At 42.3% G+C, this 14,411-nt stretch overlaps 1 protein-coding gene across 8 annotated transcripts; it reads right to left on the bottom strand.

Moving 5' to 3' along the window:
* Nucleotides 1-283: 283 nt before the first annotated feature.
* On the bottom strand, nt 284-9,836 carry LOC127378346 (uncharacterized). 8 transcript variants are annotated; one of them, XM_051427023.1, is made up of 9 exons: nt 9,524-9,836; nt 8,939-9,260; nt 4,990-5,112; nt 4,679-4,911; nt 4,459-4,596; nt 4,183-4,370; nt 1,330-1,409; nt 1,155-1,238; nt 284-537 (listed from the first exon to the last, which is right to left on the bottom strand). In XM_051427023.1, exons 2-9 carry the CDS (start codon nt 9,177-9,179, stop codon nt 392-394), a joined length of 1,233 nt encoding a protein of 410 aa, XP_051282983.1. In that variant the 5' UTR covers nt 9,180-9,260; nt 9,524-9,836; the 3' UTR covers nt 284-391. The 8 variants fall into 8 exon arrangements, with proteins under 8 accessions (XP_051282983.1, XP_051282985.1, XP_051282989.1 ...); XM_051427025.1 differs by having other exon boundaries at nt 8,939-9,251; XM_051427029.1 differs by having other exon boundaries at nt 8,939-9,130.
* Between the last annotated feature and the right edge of the window lie 4,575 nt (nt 9,837-14,411).

Genomic DNA, 14,411 nt, shown 5'->3' with positions numbered 1-14,411 from the left:
AATATTCAGATTTATAATTTAATAATTGAACATGTATTTGAAGTTGAGTTAAAGAGGGGTGGAGGTGGGCTCACATTGCAGCATTTAAAAATGTACTTGAAAGTAACGCAATAGTTACTTTCTGAAGTTACTTTTATAATTTGTAACTGAGTAACTAATTAAGTTACTTTTTGGAAGAAGTAACTAGTAGCTGTAACTAATTACTTTTTTAAAGTAACTTGCCCAACACTGATAATAACACATCAATGTTTTATTCCTGCAACCAAACCACAGAACAAAAATATCACGGTAAAACTTTATTAACATTTTCATTATTAAACAAAAACAACATAATAGAAACTGAATGTTTGTTGTTGTTGTTTGTCAGTAAACAATCTCCCCTCCGCTGCTCTCACTGCATCTCCTTCAGGATGTCGGGGATGAACTCCTGGGCGTCTCTCAGCGCGTCCTTCCACTCCTGCGGGATGACGGCGCCGCTGTACGACCCCCCCGCCCCCAGCAGGGCTCCCAGCCCCGCCCCGCGGTTACAGTTCTCACCTGGAGCATCAAAACAACAACAAACACACCTGAACAACAAAACAACAACAATAATCAGACCCAACGTCTATAAGACCCAGTTCAGCTGGATGCTAACACAGTGCTAACATAGTGCTTACAGAATGCTAACACAGTGCTAACAGGATGCTAAGATAGTGCTAACAGAATGCTAACACAGTGCTAACATAGTGCTTACAGAATGCTAACAGAATGCTAACACAGTGCTAACAGGATGCTAACACAGTGCTAACATAGTGCTTACAGAATGCTAACAGGATGCTAAGATAGTGCTAACAGAATGCTAACACAGTGCTAACATAGTGCTTACAGAATGCTAACACAGTGCTAACAGGATGCTAAGATAGTGCTAACAGAATGCTAACACAGTGCTAACAGGATGCTAACATAGTGCTTACAGAATGCTAACAGGATGCTAACATGATGCTAACACAGTGCTAACATAGTGCTAACACGATGCTAACAGAATGCTAACAGGATGCTAACAGAATGCTAACACAGTGCTAACAGGATGCTAACACAGTGCTAACAGGATGCTAACATGATGCTAACATAGTGCTAACAGGATGCTAACAGGATGCTAACAGGATGCTCATTACCTCCACAGTTGCTGTTGGCCAGGATTCCTCCTCGAGGGTCGTCATGAAACTCGTGAGCCAGATAAAACATGGAGGTCAGAGCTCCTGTTGGGTCACAAACACAAACACAGTCTCAGCTCCGAGGCTGCAGAGGTCACATGGTTCATACAGCAGGTTTCCATGGTAACATCTGAACCTTTAGTGTAGCAGGCGAGACCGAGGTAGTTCACTGCACTCTGATGGACCTTCAGACGCTCCTCAGAGGACGCCGCACACCTGAAACACACACAGGTTCACTTCTGTAGGTACAGGAGGAGGAGGTGGAGGAGGAACAGGAGGAGGTAAAGGACGAGGTAGAGGTGCAGGAGGTAGAGGAGGAGGTAAAGGATGAGGTAGAGGAGGAGGAGGAGGTGGAGGAGGAGGAGGTGGAGGAGGAGGTAAAGGACGAGGTAGAGGAGGAGGAGGTACAGGAGGAGATAGAGGAGGTAGAGGAGGAGGAGGTGCAGGAGGTACAGGAGGAGGTAGAGGAGGAGGTAGAGGAGATAGAGGAGGAGATAGAGGAGGTAGAGGTGCAGGAGGTACAGGAGGAGGTAGAGGAGGAGGTAGAGGAGATAGAGGAGGTAGAGGTGCAGGAGGTACAGGAGGAGGTAGAGGAGATAGAGGAGGTACAGGAGGAGATAGAGGAGGTAGAGGTGCAGGAGGTACAGGAGGAGGTACAGGAGGAGGTAGAGGAGGAGGAGGTACAGGAGGAGGTAGAGAAGGAAGTAGAGGAGGAGGAGGTACAGGAGGAGGTAGAGGAGATAGAGGAGGAGGTAGAGGAGATAGAGGAGGTAGAGGTGCAGGAGGTACAGGAGGAGGTAGAGGAGATAGAGGAGGTAGAGGTGCAGGAGGTAGAGGTGCAGGAGGTACAGGAGGAGGTAGAGGAGGAGGTAGAGGAGATAGAGGAGGTAGAGGTGCAGGAGGTAGAGGAGGAGGTAGAGGAGGAGGTAGAGGAGATAGAGGAGGAGATAGAGGAGGTAGAGGTGCAGGAGGTACAGGAGGAGGTAGAGGAGGAGGTAGAGGAGATAGAGGAGGTAGAGGTGCAGGAGGTACAGGAGGAGGTAGAGGAGATAGAGGAGGTACAGGAGGAGATAGAGGAGGTAGAGGTGCAGGAGGTACAGGAGGAGGTACAGGAGGAGGTAGAGGAGGAGGAGGTACAGGAGGAGGTAGAGAAGGAAGTAGAGGAGGAGGAGGTACAGGAGGAGGTAGAGGAGATAGAGGAGGTAGAGGTGCAGGAGGTACAGGAGGAGGTAGAGGAGATAGAGGAGGAGGTAGAGGAGATAGAGGAGGTAGAGGTGCAGGAGGTACAGGAGGAGGGAGAGGAGGAGGTAGAGGAGATAGAGGAGGTAGAGGTGCAGGAGGTACAGGAGGAGGTAGAGGAGATAGAGGAGGTAGAGGTGCAGGAGGTACAGGAGGAGGTAGAGGAGGAGGTAGAGGAGATAGAGGAGGTAGAGGAGGAGGTAGAGGAGATAGAGGAGGTAGAGGTGCAGGAGGTACAGGAGGAGGTAGAGGAGGAGGTAGAGGAGATAGAGGAGGTAGAGGTGCAGGAGGTACAGGAGGAGGTAGAGGAGGAGGTAGAGGAGATAGAGGAGGTAGAGGTGCAGGAGGTAGAGGAGGAGGTAGAGGAGATAGAGGAGGTAGAGGTGCAGGAGGTACAGGAGGAGGTAGAGGAGATAGAGGAGGTAGAGGTGCAGGAGGTACAGGAGGAGGTAGAGGAGGAGGTAGAGGAGATAGAGGTGCAGGAGGTACAGGAGGAGGTAGAGGAGGAGGTAGAGGAGATAGAGGAGGTAGAGGTGCAGGAGGTACAGGAGGAGGTAGAGGAGGAGGTAGAGGAGATAGAGGAGGTAGAGGTGCAGGAGGTACAGGAGGAGGTAGAGGAGGAGGTAGAGGAGATAGAGGAGGTAGAGGTGCAGGAGGTAGAGGAGGAGGTAGAGGAGATAGAGGAGGTAGAGGTGCAGGAGGTACAGGAGGAGGTAGAGGAGGAGGTAGAGGAGATAGAGGAGGTAGAGGTGCAGGAGGTACAGGAGGAGGTAGAGGAGGTAGAGGAGGAGATAGAGGTGCAGGAGGTACAGGAGGAGGTAGAGGAGGAGGTAGAGGAGATAGAGGAGGTAGAGGTGCAGGAGGTACAGGAGGAGGTAGAGGAGGAGGTACAGGAGGAGGTAGAGGAGATAGAGGTGCAGGAGGTACAGGAGGAGGTAGAGGAGAGAGGAGGTAGAGGAGATAGAGGAGGTAGAGGTGCAGGAGGTACAGGAGGAGGTAGAGGAGGAGGTAGAGGAGATAGAGGAGGTAGAGGTGCAGGAGGTACAGGAGGAGGTAGAGGAGGAGGTAGAGGAGATAGAGGAGGTAGAGGTGCAGGAGGTACAGGAGGAGGTAGAGGAGATAGAGGTGCAGGAGGTACAGGAGGAGGTAGAGGAGGAGGTAGAGGAGATAGAGGAGGTAGAGGTGCAGGAGGTACAGGAGGAGGTAGAGGAGATAGGAGGAGGTAGAGGTGCAGGAGGTACAGGAGGAGATAGAGGTGCAGGAGGTACAGGAGGAGGTAGAGGAGATAGAGGTGCAGGAGGTACAGGAGGAGGTAGAGGAGGAGGTAGAGGAGATAGAGGAGGTAGAGTTGCAGGAGGTACAGGAGGAGGTAGAGGAGGAGGTAGAGGAGATAGAGGAGGTAGAGGTGCAGGAGGTACAGGAGGAGGTAGAGGAGGAGGTAGAGGAGATAGAGGAGGTAGAGGTGCAGGAGGTAAAGGAGGAGGTAGAGGAGGAGGTAGAGGAGATAGAGGAGGTAGAGGTGCAGGAGGTACAGGAGGAGGTAGAGGAGATAGAGGTGCAGGAGGTACAGGAGGAGGTAGAGGAGGAGGTAGAGGAGATAGAGGAGGTAGAGGTGCAGGAGGTACAGGAGGAGGTAGAGGAGGAGGTAGAGGAGATAGAGGAGGTAGAGGTGCAGGAGGTACAGGAGGAGATAGAGGAGGTAGAGGTGCAGGAGGTACAGGAGGAGGCAGAGGAGGAGGTGCAGTCGTACCTGGCGGCCCTGCGGCTGTAGTTCTGACAGGTGTCCCAGGCGTCCAGCCTCCTCAGAGCGTGCTCGGCCTGCTGGCGGACGCTGGCTCCGCCCAGAACGGCGTGCAGCGCCCGGCTGTAGATGGACACGTACTCGGGAACCTTGGGGTGAGGGTGGGAGAGCTTCACGAACTCCACTGCTGCTGAAACCTGAGGATTCGGGTCAAAGCTACAATTACTGCAGAGCCTGTGGAACATATCGGCACAATGAGCTCGGCAGTAAGGGAAGGACGCTCACAGCTCGCTCCTCATTGGACGAGGCGGACAGCAGGACGAAGGGGAGGATCATGGGAAGGCAGCCGATGGCGTCCAGCTGGCTGTCTGCGGACGAGGAGCTCAACTTCTGCCCCGAGCGTTTCTCTGCAAACGCCAGAACCTGAAAAACACAGCGAGTGAAGACGGTGACATCCGAACCGCAGCCGGGAGGCGACGGTTCCACCTGGGCGCGTTCGTTTTACCTGCCGCGGCGAGGTCGGCCTGCCGTCCTGCCAGTCGGCGAAGAAGGAGCGGTGGAAGGACTCGGCGTAGGTGTCGTCGTGCGTGCCGGGCGTGGTCAGGAAGCGGACGTAGTCTGACAGCACGGCGGCTCGAGCGTCCGGCTGAGAGACGTCGGGGAAACGACCGGAGACGAGCGACCGGGCGGCTCGGAGGGAACAGAGGACGTTCAGGGTGTTTCCACCGGACCGAAGACCTGGACACGGAGCCACGGTACAGGTTAGCATGCTAACGTTAGCGTTGTAGCTTAGCAACAATGATCACCCGTCTGCACCTTGATGGTAGTGCACCGAACCCTCGGACGACTTCCACAGGCTCAGTTTGTCGTGGAGGATCACGTTCCCGACCACTTCGGGACGCTTGGCGCCGGACGACCAGGCGGTCCGACCGCTGCCGGCTGCAACAAACAAACAAACAGGAAGCTGTTACAAACAAACAAACAAACAAACAGGAAGCTGTAACAAACAAACAAACAAACAGGAAGCTGTTACAAACAAACAAACAAACAAACAGGAAGCTGTAACAAACAAACAAACAAACAAACAGGAAGCTGTAACAAACAAACAAACAAACAGGAAGCTGTTACAAACAAACAAACAAACAAACAGGAAGCTGTTACAAACAAACAAACAAACAAACAAACAGGGAGCTGCAACAAACAAACAAACAAACAAACAAACAGGAAGCTGTAACAAACAAACAAACAAACAGGAAGCTGTTACAAACAAACAAACAAACAAACAGGGAGCTGCAACAAACAAACAAACAAACAAACAGGAAGCTGTTACAAACAAACAAACAAACAAACAGGGGGCTGCAACAAACAAACACAAACAAACAAAGGGAGCTGCAACAAACAAACAAACAAACAAACAAACAAGAAGCTGTAACAAACAAACAAACAGGAAGCTGTAACAAACAAACAAACAGGAAGCTATAACAAACAGGAAGCTGTAACAAACAAACAAACAAACAGGAAGCTGTAACAAACAAACAAACAAACAGGAAGCTGTTACAAACAAACAAACAAACAAACAGGGAGCTGCAACAAACAAACAAACAAACAAACAGGAAGCTGTAACAAACAAACAAACAAACAAACAGGAAGCTGTTACAAACAAACAAACAAACAAACAGGGAGCTGCAACAAACAAACAAACAAACAAACAAACAGGAAGCTGTAACAAACAAACAAACAAACAGGAAGCTGTTACAAACAAACAAACAAACAAACAGGGAGCTGCAACAAACAAACAAACAAACAAACAGGAAGCTGTTACAAACAAACAAACAAACAAACAAACAGGGAGCTGCAACAAACAAACAAACAAACAAACAGGGAGCTGCAACAAACAAACAAACAAACAAACAAACAAGAAGCTGTAACAAACAAACAAACAGGAAGCTGTAACAAACAAACAAACAAACAGGAAGCTATAACAAACAGGAAGCTGTAACAAACAAACAAACAAACAAACAGGAAGCTGTTACAAACAAACAAACAGGAAGCTGTTACAAACAAACAAACAAACAGGGAGCTGCAACAAACAAACAAACAAACAGGAAGCTGTAACAAACAAACAAACAAACAGGAAGCTGTTACAAACAAACAAACAAACAGGGAGCTGCAACAAACAAACAAACAAACAAACAAGAAGCTGTAACAAACAAACAAACAAACAGGAAGCTATAACAAACAGGAAGCTGTAACAAACAAACAAACAAACAGGAAGCTGTTACAAACAAACAAACAAACAAACAGGGAGCTGCAACAAACAAACAAACAAACAAACAAGAAGCTGTAACAAACAAACAAACAAACAGGAAGCTATAACAAACAGGAAGCTGTAACAAACAAACAAACAAACAATCAGGAAGCTGTAACAAACAAACAAACAAACAGAGGGGTATTGCACAAAACCAGGATAAGGGATTAACCCGGGATATGTTGGTTATCCTGGATGAATTTAGCCTCAAGTCGGTTGCATGAAAGCAGGTTAAACTTATCCCGGCCAAGTTACTATGGTGATTTATTCTCTGCAGTTAGCCTGCTCCAGACCAGGCTAACAGCCGGGCTAACATTAATCCTAGTGATTCACCTGTATTTCCACCGTCAATCCTGTGAGGAATTAATGTGTTTTACAGCATGTCCATGGTCTTTCTATGTATGTTGCATCATTTTAATTATCCTGCATTAAAATATTACATATATATTGTCATTTCTCATTTCATTTAAATCTGTTGGCTGTTTGTAATTGCAACAGTCTTTTTATATTGATTCAAGTGGTAGTATTATTACTCAGGCCAAGTGTTATATTGCTATGCTAATGAAGACTGCTTGTCAAACTGCATAAATATGTGTTTATTGCAGTAATTGAGATTACAAAACACAGCTGATGAAGTTGCAAAGGTGTTTTCAATGAAATCTGTGACAAGGGCAATATAGTATATATATTATGGCATACCGTTTAAGAGATTAATCTTTGAATATATTTAATGAATCTTTGAATATATTGAATGAAACTTGACCTGTCATCAAGGCACTGCTGCCATCTTGTAGAAGTGAGAATGAGTCAGTCAGGAACCTTGTGGCAGCAATACTGATCAATGAGGACATTATTAACTCATTGGTAAGTGCTTGTAGGGGCCACAATCCTTCCCATAGTACCCGTGCCCAATACCGTTCTCCTGACGAAGAAGTTCACTCCCTTTTTAATGGTGGCAGGCCGACTACAACAGGCCTCAGGCTAAATCCTGACAGAAAAAGCAAAAAAGTTTTCCAGTTTAAGAAAGTATTGTAATATTTCAACTGATGCCATTTTGTAAAACCAGCTAATTCAGAAGGCTATCACTTTGATGAAAAGGATACAACTAGGTTTTGAATTTCATTCAGTATTCTCACATTTTGGTATTTCAAGTCATTTATATTCAAAGATTCATTCCATATATCCAAGATTCATTCCATATATTCAAAGCTTCATTTCCTAAACAGCATGCCATAATATATATATATATATATATATATATATTATTCACACCTGTTCCCTCTTCATAATGGCTTGCCCTTTTTTGGAGGATGTACTGGATGAGGGAGCCCTAATCCTCAGACGAGCATTTAGTCATGAAAGAGTCTTCTGGGACAGGTCAGACCCATTGGCCGTTGGAGAGGACTATCTCATTGAGAGATACAGATTCTCAGGTGATGGACTAAGATATTTATGTAGGCTGCTGGGTCCAAAAATACAGCACCAGACAGCAGGAAGCCATGCTCTCACTGTACCACAGATGGTCTGTGTTACAGTGAGATGTTTTGCAAGTGGGAGCTTCCTTTATTCTGTTGGGGATGCAGAGAACCTCAATAAAGGAACCATTGGCAGCACATATCCTGGCTTGGTGGGCCGCCCCCTGTGCCAGTTCTATGGGCTTTTTTTTAACTGCTACAATCATACAGACATTCAACATGTCAGCAGACACCTAATCTATTCACCTCATTTGTTCACTGTTATCTACTTTATAGTCACTGACCAGCCTGCAAAATGTTCTTGTATTTAACTTTAACTTGCTGCTAGGTCCTTTTATGGCCAGACAAGTTTGTTCTTTATGAAGGATAGAAAGATAAAATAGATAAAAATAGATTAAATGACACATTGTGGATAATTGTTTGCACTTAATCATACTCTACATTTAAGTAACATGAACCTCTACTTGCCACATTTAAAGCAAAGTGTACAACAGTTGATTAGTGGACTTAAAGTAACTCCTTTAGTCCTTTAATTGGAGCCTAATGATGACAGTTCCAGTGGAGCACTGTTTATTAATTGTACAGTTTTGGACTACTGAAGCATTAAGCCGGTCCGCTATTGTCTGCCAGGCTTTCTCTCTTTCTTTAATTATGGCATTGGTATTGCCTTTGTTTCTTATATCTTCCACCTCTTCATAGAACTCCATCAGGAGCTGTTGTTCAGCGACTCTTATCCATGTTCCCATCGGTGATTCTGTGAGCGATCGCGAGGTCTATTTCAGTATGCCGTGAACACGCACTTATCCCGACTATCTACACCTGGCTTAACATAGCCGCACCTTTTCATCCTGGCTCGGCAAACGTGCAACCGATTAAACCAGGATGCACCGAGCAGGCTAAGTCAAACCGCGCTTGACTTAGCCTGGATTTCTTTATCCTACTTTTGTGCAATACCCCACTGGAAGCCGTCCGGGGGGCTCACTGGTGTTGGAGAGGCTGAGGATGCTGGACGGGTGTCTGGTTCTGGGCGGGTTGAAGTCCGATATCCAGCCACCGAAGTCCCTCCGGATGTCGTCGATGTCGTAGTACCAGTGGACCGGCATGGACACGGAGTCGGCCGCACACATCGCCCACAATGCCTCACTGACTGCCCGCCGCACCTGAGCCATCTCACCTGAGGAACGAATCTTTATTCTGCTTTTATTCATTGTCCATCCAAACATGTGTTTTCTGTTTCTGCTGGGATGTTTACACTGCTGCACACACTTCCTGTTGGTTTGTTTTCCTTTTTCAGACTTTATTCGCTCATAAAACGAAGAGAAAGATTGTTTTTACACAATCAACAACATCTTTAAAGATATATAAGCTTACCTTTCCAAAATTAAAGTTGTTTACATTGTGCTACACAGGAGGAAACATTCAGAGTAAACAAAGTTCCAGAGTAAATAAATGTGTTTACCTGCTGAAGGCGACGTCATAAACATAAATAAACATAAATAAACATAAATAAACATAAATAAATATAAATAAATATATTCAGTCTGTCAGAACTTTAATTTAAATGTACCTGAGTCACCTTTCAGGGAGCCTGTCTGTCCGCAGAGCCTGTCTGTCGGTAATGAGTCATTACACTGTTACTAAACTACCGGAAGTGGCTAACGTTAGCACCGTCATGCTAACACAAACAGCTCGTTCCTCCGGTGCGTCCCTCAAATGTTTCCGTACACACGGAGGAACGTGAAGTAAATATTTGCCTGCTTGTTAAAGCGTTGTTGTTGTTGTTGTTGTTGTTGTTGTTGTTGTTATATAGAGCAGATATGTAAGGAGGCATTCCGTAACCCGTTGAGTACGGTGGTCGCTGTGGGTCAATTATAAAACCCGAAACTTTATTAACAGTTCGGTTGCTGTACAAACAGACAGTCGCGGCCGCCATATTGGTGAGGTCAATGCAGACTGTAACCGACGTATAGGTTTTAGTCTGTTTATTTATATTATATATATACATTATTTATATAAAGATATTGATATAAAGATATAAATATCTTTATATGTGTGTGGGTTGTTAGTCTATTTATAATCTTTATTCAATCTTTATGATGCAGCCAGTGAGAGCAGACAGAGTCATGAATCCAGGAATAGAGCCAGAGGAGATTCAGATAGAAACATTAAAATAGAGATTAATGATGGTTGTAGCAGCTTTATTGTTTTTTGAATCATAGATTCAGGTTTTGATGTATTGTTCCGTTTCCTTACCAAAAGCAATAAAAGAAGGTTTAGAGTTACTAAATTTGGCTTTGTGAATATGATATTTCCCTAAAATGATCAACAAATTAATTAGGTATATTTCTTTCTGTTTTTCACTTTTGTTGTCATGGAAACCAAACAGTACATCTTTCCACAACAAAGAGAAATCAGAGACCAGTTTATCAGAAATGTATCAGGACAGATCTTTCCAGAACGTGGTGGTGTAGGGTCAGAACAGGTGCACCGTTGTTTGTGGACATATTCCACATAAAGAACAGTTAACACATTAGCTTAACCCTAAGGAATAAATAGACTTCTCTTACTTTATTCGTAAGGAAGGTTCCAGATATTTCCCCAATTCAGGTTGTCAACAAAGTTAGACCAATAGGGAACAGCATTAGAGATACTGGTGACATCTCTCTGGAATAAAGATTATTATTCCTCGTTGTGGTAGCGAAACATATTTTACCAACTGAGGTCAGCTTAGGGTCTGAAGCTGTATACAGTCTGGTGTCCAGTCCCTTTTAAGAGAGTTAAGATACCAGATGGGATGGCATCCATAACAATTGCAAACTCTTTTGGGGTGATTGGAATAATTCAGCAATGTTCCATTATCATTTAGTAGTTGGGATACTAGAATGATGTTATTATTGAACCAAGTTTTATAAAATAAAGATTTATTCTTGAACTTAATAAGCCGATTATTCCAGATGAAGCAGCTGTGTGGGGAGAAGTTAAGTTTGTAGATTAACGACCACGCTAAGAGCATTTGTTTGTAGAATTTAGATAAAATTAAGGGAATTTTTTCTATTTCATAATCACACAAAAGTAAATATTCTAGACCTCCAACCTGAGAGAAAATATAGTTAGGTATAAAATTGCTTGTAGATGTGGGATTTTTTAGAAAATGCTTTATCCAATTTATCAAGAAAGTTTAGACCACCGCGTTCAGTGTTCATGATAACAGATTTTTTCACATAATGCGTCTTGTTTTTCCAGATAAAATTGAAAAGTAATTTATTAATGGAATTACAGAGCTTTTTGTTGACAAACAAGGGGATAGCTGCATATGTAAGACGTGATAAACCTTCTGCCTTTGTCAACAATACTCGTCCTTTCAAGGATAAATCTCTCTGCAGCCATTGATTAAGTTTTTTCTTTGTCTTATCACTAATCAAATTATAGTTTACAGAGCATCTCTCCTCCTCATCTTTCATTATAGTAATCCCTAGATAAGTAATCTTATCTTTGATTGGTATGTTACAAACCTGGGAGGTGTCGCTTTCTTTAAGGGAGAAGAAGAGTCCAGAAGCTGCAGAAAACAATTCTATTGTTTTGATAGCAACTGGCACTTGGCTGGCATTTTAAAAAAATAATGTAGTATCATCTGCTAGTTGGGTGAGGATAACTTCTCTTTCTGTAATTGAAATTCCTTTTAAAGCACTATTTTTAATATGGGTGGAAAGAAGTTGTGTACATAAAATGAATAGGTAGGGAGAGGCAGGGCAGCCCTGCCGGATGCCTCTTTGCAGCTCAAATCTCGGCGATGTCCCATTTTTTAATCTGATAACGTTAGAGCTGTTGCCTTTGGAGAACATTGTTCTAACAGCTTTACAGAAAAAATCACCAAAACCAAATTTCTCAATAGTTTGAAATATAAAGTTATGTTCTACTGTGTCAAAGGCTTTATAGAAGTCCAAGAAAAAGATAAAACTATCATCAGGACATAAAAATGAATAATCAGTTATATCTAAGACAAGCCGAATATTGTTTGAGATATGTCTTTGTCTCATGAATCCTGATTGGACTTCATCAATAATAATAATATTAATAATATCAATAATAATAATATTAACAATAATATCCATAATAATAATATTAATAATAATATCAATAATAATAATAATATCAATAATAATATCAATAATAATAATATTAATAATAGTAATAATAATATCAATAATAATAATAATAATATTTATAATAATAATAATAATATCAATAATAATATTAATAATGATAATAATATTAATAATAATAATATCAATAATAAAAATATCAATAATAATATGAAAAATGATAATAATATTAATATTAATAATAATAACAATAACAATAACAATAATAATAATAATAATATCAATAATAATAATAATAATAATATTCATAATAATAATATTGATAATAATATCAATAATAATAATAATATCAATAATAATAATAATATTCATAATAATAATATTGATAATAATATCAATAATAATAATAATAATATATAATAATAATATTGATAATAATATCAATAATAATAATAATAATAATAATAATATTAATAATAGGGTCTGTTTGCAAGTATTGAGGTAAAAATGTTGTAGTCAGTGTTTAGTAATGAATTTGGGGATTAATGTTAAACTTTCGGTGGGTTGTTGTTGTTGTTGTCGTCCTGAGTCAAACTCCGGTGGGGTATTGCACAAAAGTAGGATAAAGAAATCCAGGCTAAGTCAAGCGCGGTTTGACTTAGCCTGCTCGGTGCATCCTGGTTTAATCGGTTGCACGTTTGCTGAGCCAGGATGAAAAGGTGCGGCTATGTTAAGCCAGGTGTAGATAGTCGGGATAAGTGCGTGTTCACGGCATACTGAAATAGACCTCGCGGTCGCTCACAGAATCACCGATAGGAACATGGATAAGGCCGCTGAACAACAGCTCCTGATGGAGTTCTATGAAGAGGTGGAAGATATCATAAGAAACAAAGGCAATACCAATGCCATAATGAAAGAAAGAGAGAAAGCCTGGCAGACAATAGCGGACCGGCTTAATGCTTAAGTAGTCCAAAACTGTACAATGAATAAACAGTGCTCCACTGGAACTGTCATCATTAGGCTCCAATTAAAGGACTAAAGGAGTTACTTTAAGTCCACTAATCAACTGTTGTACACTTTGCTTTAAATGTGGCAAGTAGAGGTTCATGTTACTTAAATGTAAAGTATGATTAAGTGCAAACAATTATCCACAATGTGTGTCATTTAATCTATTTTTATCTATTTTATCTTTCTATCCTTCATAAAGAACAAACTTGTCTGGCCATAAAAGGACCTGGCAGCAAGTTAAAGTTAAATACAAGAACATTTTGCAGGCTGGTCAGTGACTATAAAGTAGATAACAGTGAATAAATGAGGTGAATAGATTAGGTGTCTGCTGACATGTTGAATGTCTGTATGATTGTAGCAGTTAAAAAAGCCCATAGAACTGGCACGGGGGCGGCCCACCAAGCCAGGATATGTACGGACAATGGTTCCTTTATTGAGGTTCTCTGCATCCCCAACAGAATAAAGGAAGCTCCCACTTGCAAAACATCTCACTGTAACACAGACCATCTGTGGTACAGTGAGAGCATGGCTTCCTGCCGTCTGGTGCTGTATTTTTGGACCCAGCAGCCTACATAAATATCTTAGTCCATCACCTGAGAATCTGTATCTCTCAATGAGATAGTCATCTCCAACAGCCAATGGGTCTGACCTGTCCCAGAAGACTCTTTCATGACTAAATGCTCGTCTGAGGATTAGGGCTTCCTCATCCAGTACATCCTCCAAGAAAGGGCAAGCCATTATGAAAAGGGAACAGGTGTGAATTATATATATATATATATATATATGGCATGCTATTTAGGATATATAGTGTGTATGAATGTATAATATGAATCTTTGAATGTCATGTGAATCTTGATTTAGGAAATTAATCTTTGAATATATAAAATGAATCTTTGAATATATGGAATGAATCTTTGAATATACTGATAAAAATGTAAATAATACTAAATGAAATTCAAAACCTAGTTGTATCCTTTTCATCAAAGTGATAGCCTTCTGAATTAGCTGGTTTTACAAAATGGCATCAGTTGAAATATTACAATACTTTCTTAAACTGGAAAACTTTTTTGCTTTTTCTGTCAGGATTTAGCCTGAGGCCTGTTGTAGTCGGCCTGCCACCATTAAAAGGGAGGAGAACTTCTTCGTCAGGAGAACGGTATTGGGCACGGGTACTATGGGAAGGATTTTGGCCCCTACAAGCACTTACCAATGAGTTAATAATGTCCTCATTGATCAGTATTTCTGCCACAAGGTTCCTGACTGACTCATTCTCACTTCTACAAGATGGCAGCAGTGCCTTGATGACAGGTCAAGTTTCATTAAATATATTTAAAGATTAATTTT

Source organism: Dicentrarchus labrax, unplaced genomic scaffold, assembly GCF_905237075.1.
Source record: "Dicentrarchus labrax unplaced genomic scaffold, dlabrax2021, whole genome shotgun sequence".
Lineage (NCBI taxonomy): Eukaryota > Metazoa > Chordata > Actinopteri > Moronidae > Dicentrarchus > Dicentrarchus labrax.
The sequence above is the reverse complement of the archived record's forward strand: the minus strand, read 5'-3'. Positions and strand labels throughout refer to the sequence as shown.